Source organism: Macaca fascicularis, chromosome 6 (genome assembly GCF_037993035.2).
Source record: "Macaca fascicularis isolate 582-1 chromosome 6, T2T-MFA8v1.1".
In the NCBI taxonomy this organism is placed as follows: Eukaryota; Metazoa; Chordata; class Mammalia; order Primates; family Cercopithecidae; genus Macaca; species Macaca fascicularis.
Genome location: NC_088380.1, coordinates 183,400,772 through 183,411,637, shown reverse-complemented (window position 1 = coordinate 183,411,637; position 10,866 = coordinate 183,400,772). Strand labels below are relative to the sequence as shown.

Genomic DNA, 10,866 nt, shown 5'->3' with positions numbered 1-10,866 from the left:
AAACCTGAGAAACCAGAGCCCAAATCTGAAACCAGGCCTGTCTGCTCTCTCTCCATCATACTAAGTTGCTATTTTTCCACAGGGATACAACAGAAAAGACCTAACTCCATCCTTCTCTTTGACTCTCCCTTCCTTGGCAATGCCACACCATGCTGTTCCTTTCCGGTGTTTTTCAACCTCTCCTTCAGACACAGAAAATTATCTACCACATCTGTCCTACACAGAAAGACCCACAGCGTGTTATGAAATTTTTGTTATAAAACATTTAATGTTAACCTACAATACAATGTAAACTTTTATGAAAAAAATTTAAAGTACACTAGATTTCTTCAGTAAATTATCACATGACTATTCAGGCGCAGTACAAGTTGGGGCACTGCATCCTTTGTGGATGGATTTCCGTTGCTGCGTTCCTCACAAGTCCTAAAAAACCAGTTGTAGAGTGGAGCTCCTTGTTCAAGCACCAGATGATGATGCCCCTGATTTTGCATTCTGGGGGTTATCGCTCCTTCTCAGTCATTTTCTGAAACTCTTTGCTTGGCCTTGGCACCATTAGCAATTTTCACAACTGCTCAGTTGAAGGTTCTAGGTTCTTTTTAGCTTAGTTTTTAAAAGGTAAGTGTTATCCTCTGGCCATCTCTTATTCAAATATCATGGCGGAGGCAAGCAAGGAGAAAGAAGTATTTGCTAGAGGAAATTCTGCAGAAGTGGAAGATCAGAAGGGCTCCACGGAGGGTATAAATATTCAACGGACTCCAGTCGGGTGTCTGCTTGGTCACTTCCCGTGGCTATTCAGCTGAATCTACAACTGCAGTCTTCGGAGTGCAGAACAAAACTTGAAACAAGTGCTTTTAGTTGATCGCTTGCCATTTGGAAACAACAGCTGAAATATCCCAGAGGTGATGTGGGAACAAGAGCAAATGCTTGCAGATCATCGGCTTCTCAGTGTCTTCTCCCTTGCAGGTCCCGTCAAAATCCCAAAAGCCCTTAGGAGTGACACAGATTGTACTGGCATTAAGTGACAGAATGTGCAGCCTGTGTTTGACTTAGGAGGAAAGGAAATGGCATGTAGGCAGCAGCACTAGGGTCAGCAAGAAGACCGGTCTAGGGTCTCAGTAAAGCAGAACTGTTTCAAATGGGACTAGACAGGGGCATGTGCTTCTGGTGAAGCCTCTTGAAACCTGAAGTAAATGGGTAGGCCACCCCAACAGTTGTACTGACGTGAAGGAGACCCTTCTTAATATTCTGGCAGCTGACTTCCTTCACTGTTATCAAAAGGCAAGAGGCATAAAGTGCACACTGTAGAGTAAGATGAGACTGAATTATGACGGAAAAAAATCATAACTTCCCCGAAGAGGTGTGGACAAGATACCTATATAGTGTACCTAGCCTCACAAAGGTTCTTAATACCCTCCTGTGTGCTGCCAGGGAAAACCTGTGAATTCCAGACGGGGAGGAAGGCTCTGACTTCAGTGGGAAAATGCCTCGGCATGGTTGTCGGCAGGAAAGTTGCACGTAAGGTTATCCTCAAGTGGAGAACATGGGTTATCCTGCTGTTCAGTCCAGATACACTTCATTGACAATAGTCAGATGGTGAGTCCCACTCGTCTGGCCTTGGGAGAGCAGAAAACCAAGTGGAAGAACAACAGGTAGCCAGGGACAGAGTTAAATTTTCCGAGAGATGGTGTTCTAGACAGCTACGCCAAGGCCACTGGCAATTTCTCAGGCTCTCCAGGTTAATTTCTGTGGGGTGCCTTACTCTGTCATATGGGATTTACCCCCAACAACTCAGGACTGCAGTGGATAGTAACCATATAATTGCTACCAAAAACAGTGGTCCTTAGGTTTTAGTTAAGCAAGAGAGAAAGCCTTGAGACTACAACTCTAGCAAGTTATGCTTTATGTTGATCTGAACCCCCGTCCTCACAGCATACTAGGAACTGCAGTAACATCAGTTGGTTGCAGTGGTACGAGCCTGCACCAGTCTAGCTACAGAACACTTTGGAATACTTGTCAGAGCGCACTGGCATCTGTTAATACATGGCCTGACCCATGTACCCATTACCATAAACTGAACCACAGACGAGATATCCAGAGGTTAAAAAAAACCCTATTACTTCAACAGAGCAATAGAGAGAAAGGATAAAAGCTGCCTCCAGAAGGTGGCTGCATCAGAAACGAAAATGTGCCTTCCAAGAGATTACACAGGCTGGGAGTTCTGTCTTGGCTCCCTTCAAGGCCTCTGGTGCTTTCTATCCTTAAAACAATAATACACTTCCACTGAGACAGGCAGGGCACTCTCCTGTGGTTCTGCTGGCTCCACCACAGGCCCTGCTAGTCCTTTGGAAAGGCACCAGGCTTGGCAATTCAGGAAAGCCCAGGACTGGGAGGAGCAGCATGCACATGTCAGAAGAGGAATGAAGAGCTGCTATCCTTTGGTTCGGACCCCATAACCACCACCTGGTACAGACTCCAAGGAAAAGCTGCAGTTGTGTGTAAAGATGAGTTCCACCACATACATAGGTGTATCTACATATACAGCCTTTGCAGGGTCACAGACCCAGATTTCCTCCTACTGCTCCAAGTGGGGTGCACAGGTGGTAAGAAAGGACAGCAAGAGCTGGACCAAAAAGAATGACCTCTCTGGGAACATGAGAGGGACAATGGCAGAAATAAGCACAAACCAGCCCAGGGCACTTTTATTACACTATTGTGGGCTAAGGAGCCCAGGGCATAAACTCATGGGTTTAAAGAATTGGCTCTTTATCAAATAAAGGAAAAAAAAAATACACCTATGTCAGCCTCATTCCTTTGGTCATTACAAAACAGAAACAAAAGTTATTGAAAAATTGTGGGCAGTTCAAGGAACATCTCTGCTTCTCTGCTTTCTCTTCCCTCTCTTCCCCAGAGGCAGGAGAAGCAAGTCCTCAGGAGATGCTGCAAGTAGCTGGTTGATGGAGGTTTTTCACTTTTATTTTCCATAAAAGCAAGAATGAATGAGAACTAGTGGGAATGTCCCCTTCCCAGCTGGGACGATGGATGGGTTGAAGGTGAAGAGTCTCTGTTCACTGGAAGGTGCGTGCACAGAGGCCATAGGAAGGGTGGGCTTGCCGAGTGGGTACGTTTGTTGCTAACCTTGCGCGCACACACACAGGTTGTGACTCTTGCGGGCAGCATGGTTTCTGATCCTTCCTAAGGATGCAGCAGTCTTTTAAAAAAAATATTGTATTATAATAATAATAATAATATGAATTTCTCTCTCTCTCTCTTTTTTTTTTTTTTCTGCTTTGTTGTCGTCATTTTCTTTTTTCCCTATTTCATTTAGGGACTGGGGTAGGAGGGGAGAGGAAGAAAAAAATGTCATTCGTCAGTTAGGTCCTGAACAAAAAGAACTTCTGTGTGGCTGAGTCCGGCTTCCTGTAGCGTAGGGGGATTGGGCCACTCCTCTGAAGGGATGCAGGGCAGCACTCGCCTGGGAAAATTGGCTTCAATCTGAAACTTTTCAGGGCTTTCCTTCAAGGAGAATAAGAAGTCGTGGATTACCTGCAGAGGTCATATAGAAGAAGGGCGGTGAGAAAAAGAGAAACACACACACACACACACACACACACACACAACTCTGAAGTCAAATATCCCCCAACTCACACACACACACACACACACACACACACACACACACACACACACACACACACACACAAAACTCTGAAGTCAAATATCCCCCAACTCTCCCCAGGATGACTCTATATGAAAGAATCACATGACACTGGAATTCTAGATCTTTTCATTCCCCACAGCATATGCATGGGGCAGCCCTTTTAAAAGAAATCACACAAACCCAACACTAGTCCTACTCTGAATTCATCTGTCTCTTCTGTGACGTGTCTGATAAAATGCTAACTTAGAAATCATCACAAAGTTACAGAAAAGTTGGAAGTATAGGACACAGAATTTTTTTCTTTAAATCAGTTGAGAGGCCGGGCGCGGTGGCTCAAGCCTGTAATCCCAGCACTGTGGGAGGCCGAGATGGGCGGATCACGAGGTCAGGAGATCGAGACCATCCTGGCTAACACGGTGAAACCCCGTCTCTACTAAAAAATACAAAAAACTAGCCGGGCGCGGTGGCGGGCGCCTGTAGTCCCAGCTACTCCGGAGGCTGAGGCAGGAGAATGGCGTGAACCCGGGAGGCGGAGCTTGCAGTGAGCTGAGATCCGGCCACTGCTCTCCAGCCTGGGCGGCAGAGCGAGACTCCGTCTCAAAAAAAAAATCAGTTGAGAGTGAAGTGCCAACTGTAAGACACATGGCCTCAAGTATTCTGAGGTGATCACAGACTCACAGGACAATCTTCTATATAACCACAACTTGGCTCTCAAAATCAGGAAATGTAACTGACACATTATTTCTATAATATAATATATTATCATTCAGACCCTATTCAAGTTTTGCCAATTATCTTTTTTTTTTTTTTTTGAGACGGAGTCTCGCTCTGTCACCCAGGCTGGAGTGCAGTGGCCGGATCTCAGCTCACTGCAAGCTCCGCCTCCCGGGTTCACGCCATTCTCCTGCCTCAGCCTCCCGAGTAGCTGGGACTACAGGCGCCCGCCACCTCGCCCGGCTAGTTTTTTTGTAGTTTTAGTAGAGACGGGGTTTCACTGTGTTCACCAGGATGGTCTCGATCTCCTGACCTCGTGATCCACCCGTCTCGGCCTCCCAAAGTGCTGGGATTACAGGCTTGAGCCACCGCGCCCGGCCGCCAATTATCTTTTACATAATAGCAAAAGGATCCAGTTTTTTGTTTTTTTTTTTTTTTTTGAGACGGAGTCTCACTTCTGTCGCCCAGGCTGGAGTGCAGTGGCCGGATCTCAGCTCACTGCAAGCTCCGCCTCCCAGGTTCACGCCATTCTCCTGCCTCAGCCTCCCGAGTAGCTGGGACTACAGGCACCTGCCACTATGCCCGGCTAATTTTTTTGTATTTTTAGTAGAGACGGGGTTTCACCGTGTTAGTCAGGATGGTCTCGATCTTCTGACCTCGTGATCTGCCTGTCTTGGCCTCCCAAAGTGCAGGGATTACAGGCATGAGCCATTGCACCCAGCCAAGGATCCAGTTTTAAGCCCATCAATCAACGTGTGGATAAAGAAACTGTAGTATATATATATACACGATGGAATACTTCTCAGTCATAAAAAGGAATGAATTAACGGCATTCACAGCGACCTTGATGAAAGTGGACACTATTATTCTAAGTGAAGTAACTAGAAATGGAAAACCAAACATTGTATGTCCTCAATGATATGTGGGAGCTAAGCTATGAGGATGCAAAGGCAAAAGAATGATACAAGGGACTTTGGGGACTTGGGGGAAAGAGTGGGAAGGGGCGAGGGATAAAAGACTACAAATAGGGTATAGTGTATACTGCTTGGGTGATGGGTGCACCAAAATCTCACAAATCCCACTAAATAACCTCCTCATGTAACAAAACACCACCTGTTCCCCAATAACCTATGGACAAAAAAATACAATAAAATAAACATGTTGCACCTCATATGAATCTCCTCTCTGTGGGAATGCCCTCCTTACCCTGCTCTGGCTCTGACAAGGTACAGGTAAAATCCTCAGTGAGAAGGGAGGCAGGATCAGGAGAGTCCATGATGCTAAAATTTAAACTGTGTGTGAGATGCCCCACAGGCCACTGCCATCTCTCCCTCTCTCTGCTCTGTGGCCCCTCCATCTAGCATTCTACTTCTAACAACAATTCTGCCAGCCTCTTTCAGATCAACCCCAAAGATGACGAACGTGTCATTCAAGTTATTTTTCCTTTTTGGGAGGAATCTATTCTTATTTTCTTTTTGATACACCTCTCACAATGATGAATTCTCTGGGTTTTATTTTCCTCTGTGTAAAGCAGCCCTTTATTTCTTAAACTTAGCTCTTTAGGGACTTCCCCCCCACCCGACAGGTCTCGCTCTGTCACCCAGGCTGGAGTGCAGTGGCACAAACACAACTCACTGCAGCCTCGACCTCTCAGGTTCAAGCAATCCCCCTGTCTCAGCCTCCCAAGTAAGTGGGATCACACATGTGCAACACCATGCCTGGTTAGTTTTTAAAAATTTTTGTAGAGACAGAGTCTTGTCATGTTGCCCTCCTGAGGGATTTTTAAAGGGCTATAATCCAGAATTTAAGCAGTAAATCCATGTTCCTCTTATCTAATCCATTCCTGATTTTATAAACTTCTCATATTTTAGTCTATCAGCCCCACTCATTTTCAGTTTCCTTCTCTCTTTGCAATTCCCACGAACGTTCACTCTTTCTTAAGATGCATCAATTAGACTTACACCAAGTATTCTTGATATGAAACCAATATGGGTTTGATACAAGAGTGAAAAAAAAAAGTTTTTTTTTTTTTTTGAGATGGAGTCTTGCTCTGTTGCCCAGGCTGGAGTGCAATGGGAGGATCTCGGCTCACTGCAACTTCTGCCTCCCGGGCTCTAGCGATTTTCCTGCCTCAGCCTCCCGAGCAGCTGGGACTACAGGCGCGTGTCACCATGCCTGGCTAATTTTTTTGTATTTTTCGTAGAGATGGGGTTTCACCATGTTGGCCAGGCTGGTCTCGAACTCCTGACCTCGTGATCCACCCACCTTGGCCTCCCAAAGTGCTGGGACTACTGGCATGGGCCACCTAGCCTGGCCAGAGACAGGGTTTCATCAGGCTTGTCTCGAACTCCTGACCTCAGGTGACCCACCCACCTCGGCCTCCCAAAGTGCTGAGATTACAGGTGTGAACAACCATGCCCGGTCAAAAAAATACTTTCTGATTCCTTTTTAATCACTGCTTGAGAATACCTGGTACAAACTTGGCTTTTGTTTTTCTTTTTTTTTTGAGATGGAATCTCACTCTGTCATCCAGGCTGGAGTACAGTGGCACGATCTCAGCTCACTGCAACCTCTGCTTCCCAGGTTCAAGCCATTCTCCTGTCTCAGCCTCCGGAGTAGCTGGGATTACAGGTGCATGTCACCACGCCCGGCTAATTTTTGTATTTTCAGTAGAGATGGGGTTTCACCATGTTGGCTAGGCTGGTCTTGAACTCCTGGCCTTAAGTGATCCACCGCCTTGGCATCCCAAAGTGCTAGTATTACAGGCATGAGTCACCGCACCCGGCTGGCATTTTTTATTTACTAATGGCAAAGGGTTGATAACCATCAGGAAACAGATTATATTACTACCAGAGGTCCCTTTCGGTTTGCAATGGACAGAAAAATTAGTTCTGGGCTTTGGATCTCTTATACATTTGTTTAAAACAAAGTCAGTTGCCTCTTTTATGACCACTCATGGGACCTGGCGATTGTTCTGCAGCGTATCCCTCTTATCTTAGCATTTCACTACTTTCCAGAGCTGAGCATTACCCACAAATCTGTCACTCCTCGAGATTATTTACAAAGGACCAAGTTCACAGGAAGATGATACAAGGCCTTTTTTTTTTGAGACAGAATTTTGCTCTGTTCACTCAGGCTGGAGTGCAATGGCACTATCTCTGTTCATTGCAACCTCCGCCTCCTGGGTTCAAGCGATTCTACAGTGTCAGCCTCCTGAATAGCTGGGATTACAGGCCTGTGCCGCCACGCCTGGCTAATTTTTGTATTTTTAGTAGAGATGGGGTTTCACCATGTTGGCCAGGCTGGTCTCAAACTCCTGAACTCAGGTGATCCACCCACCTCGGCCTCCCAAAGTGCTGGGATTACAGGCATGAGCCACCGCGCCTGGCCGACACAAAGTCTTTAAGGGTACTAAAAAACACTATAGCATTATTAGGTTTTATGTAATTATCTCTGTGAATGTTAAATTCCAGGCCGGCACTATCAGGGCACTGCTACTTTACACCTTTTTCCATCTCTAAGCCCCATTTATGAGCAAACATTTCTCTTGGACTCATCTCAGGTGGCCATGATACTCTTTTTTAAAAAACAGCTTTTAGTGAGGAACTCATTTAAAAGTCTTCAAGGATCAATGAAGACTTTTAAATGAATGAATGGCTGGTTCCCTTCTGGCTGTAAGCCTATTCTGTTCCACAGTTCTAACAAATTTTTCCTCCAAAACTCTCAGGAGAGTAAATTTTTGTTAAGTTTTTCATTCTTTTTTTTTTTTTTTTTTTTTTGAGCCAGAGTTTCACACTTGTTGCCCAGGCTGGAGTGCAATTATAGGCGTGAGCTACGGCACCTGGCCTAGGTTTTTCATATATAGTTTTATCAGAATTTTTGGGGTAGAAATTCCATGTAGTTTGTGTGTACAATAGCAAAATTGCTAGTGAACATGAAAGCTAAACTACATATACAAACCCATAGTTAAGAAATGGGACACCAGGGGAAGAAAATTAACACTAATTAACCACCTACTACATGGTGGATACTGTGTGAGGCACATCCATGTTATCTCAATTTAAAAATCCAAAGTTAGAGACAGGGGGCTGAGTGCAGTGGCTCACACCTGTAATCCCAGCACTTTGGGAGGCCGAGGTGGGTGGATCACTTGAGGTCAGGAGTTTGAGACCAGCCTGACCAACATGGTGAAACCCCATCTCTACTAAAAAAAAAAAAAAAAAAAAAAAATTAGCCAGGCATGGTGGCGGGTGCCTACTTGGGAGGCTAAGGCAGGAGAATTGCTTGAGCCCAGGAGGCGGAGGTTGCAGTGAGCTGGGATAGTGCCATTGCGCTCCAGCTAGGGTGACAAGGCGAAACTGTGTCTCAAAACAAACAAAGTTAGAGACATGAGCACTTCCCCTAATATAAATAAATGCATAAATGAGAGAGAAATAAAACAAGGAAGCCATTTGCTTCTCTCTTACCAGAATGTTTCATAACTTTAATTCTGTATTAGTTCTCTGAGTCTTACTTACATTCTGTACTGGCCAGTAAGCTCTATGAATTCCAAAACCATGTCTCACTCATCTAAACGATTCCTAGAGTATCTAGCTCAGTGTATGACACACCTATCTGCAGTTTAAACTTATCAGAGGGCAGATTATAGTTCCAGTTCACTAATGGGATATCTGAGGCCCTGTAAAAGTTTTGCAACTTGCCCAATGTTGTCCAGTTAAACAAACAGAAGCCATGAATGTACTACCCAGCCTCACCTGACTACAGTGCATCATCTTTTAATTACGAGGTTTACCCTTGATTATTCTGAATGATCAGGAAAACTGCAGAATCCACTACAGCTATAAATTTGGAAAGGTGACATACTGACTCTCAATATAAACAAATTTTCTTTTGGTTACAAATACCAAAAATAGTAGTGAGTATTTAAGTGCTTACTAGGAGCCAGGCACAATGTTGAGAATTTAATTCTAACAACAATCCTACTAGGGAATGCCTATTATTATTATTATTATTATTATTTTTGACAGGGTCTCTCTCTATCGCCCGGGCTGGAGTGCAGTGGCACGATCTTGGCTCACTGCAACCTCCACCTCCCGGGTTCAAGTGATTCTCCTGCCTCAGTCTCCTGAGTAGCTGGGACTACAGGCGTGTGCCACCACGCCCAGCTAATTTTTGTAATTTTAGTAGAGGCGAGGTTTCACCATGTTGGCCAGGCTGGTCTCAAACTCTTGACCTCAAATGATCCACTCACCTTGGCCTCCCAAAGTGCTGGGATTACAGGCATGAGCACTGTGCCATGCCATGCCTATTATTAAACCCATTTTACAGATGAAGAAGTTGAGGCTTAGAAATTAAGTAAACTGACCAAGGAAACACATTTAGTAACCCTGGAAGAATGAAAATTTGATCCTCATGCTGTGAGACTGAGTTTCTGTTTTTAATGACTTCCATGTGGAAATGACAAACACTATTACATGGCTATCATATATACAAAGTAGCCTCAGAAAATGGGGCCTCAGAAAATGAGTAGAAAGAGAAAGACAACTGCATCCAAACTGCAAGTGCACTTATATTCAGGTATGTCATTCCAGTGCTTTTTCTACAGAGCAGGCGTCTGGTGGGATTCTGAAGCCAAGGCAGGAAGACAGCACAGAAGAGTCTCCCATCTTCAAACACACAAGTCTTTTGAGGGACTTATGTAAGATACCTGTTTTTCTTAGCAGAGCCCAAACATAATTTTTTTTTTTTTTTTTTTTTGAGACGGAGTCTCGCTCTGTCCCCGGGCTGGAGTGCAGTGGCCGGATCTCAGCTCACTGCAAGCTCCGCCTCCCGGGTTCACGCCATTCTCCTGCCTCAGCCTCCCGAGTAGCTGGGACTACAGGCCCCGCCACGTCGCCCGGCTAGCTTTTTGTATTTTTTAGTAGAGACGGGGTTTCACCCTGTTAGCCAGGATGGTCTCTATCTCCTGACCTAGTGATCCGCCCGTCTCGGCCTCCCAAAGTGCTGGGATTACAGGCTTGAGCCACCGCGCCCGGCCCCAAATATAATTAAACAAAAACTTAAACATTGCTTTGAGTTGGAAGCTAGAACTGAAGGAGCCTACAGCAGTCCACTCTGCAGTACTGTTCCTGGTATCCACTGATGGCATACCCATCTCTCTCTCTGTTCCCTGTTCATCAGAGCAGCAGACAGACACTCTCAAGAGTCAGTAAAAGCTCCAAATCTATAGCCCAGATGCTACATACACTTCACAGAACTTAGGTGGTCCTTACTGTTAGAGACTGTGAAAAGTGGAATCGTCTCTCTACTCGAGAATCATTGGGCAATTTGAAGATGATCTTGACACTTTCAGGGTCATCAGGGGAAGGTTCAGGGGGCAGGCATTCCAACTTCCTTTCCTTTTCCTCCTGTAAATTCTGCAGAGACACAAAGCAAAGGTGAGGCTATGGCTCAAGAAATAAATACAATGACTATATAGCTTTATTATACAGTCG

At 45.2% G+C, this 10,866-nt stretch overlaps 1 protein-coding gene across 3 annotated transcripts in view; it reads right to left on the bottom strand.

Moving 5' to 3' along the window:
- Positions 1-248: 248 nt before the first annotated feature.
- The window catches only part of FAF2 (Fas associated factor family member 2), a 102,845-nt gene continuing 92,227 nt past the window's right edge, over positions 249-10,866 (bottom strand). For all 3 annotated transcript variants that reach the window (XM_065547071.1, XM_015452271.3, XM_005558593.4), the window contains exons 10-11: positions 10,645-10,788; positions 249-3,543 (exon numbers count right to left, since the gene is read on the bottom strand). In XM_065547071.1, the coding sequence (XP_065403143.1) occupies positions 3,361-3,543; positions 10,645-10,788 (327 nt within the window). In that variant the 3' untranslated portion in view covers positions 249-3,360. The remainder of the gene's footprint in view (positions 3,544-10,644; positions 10,789-10,866) is intronic.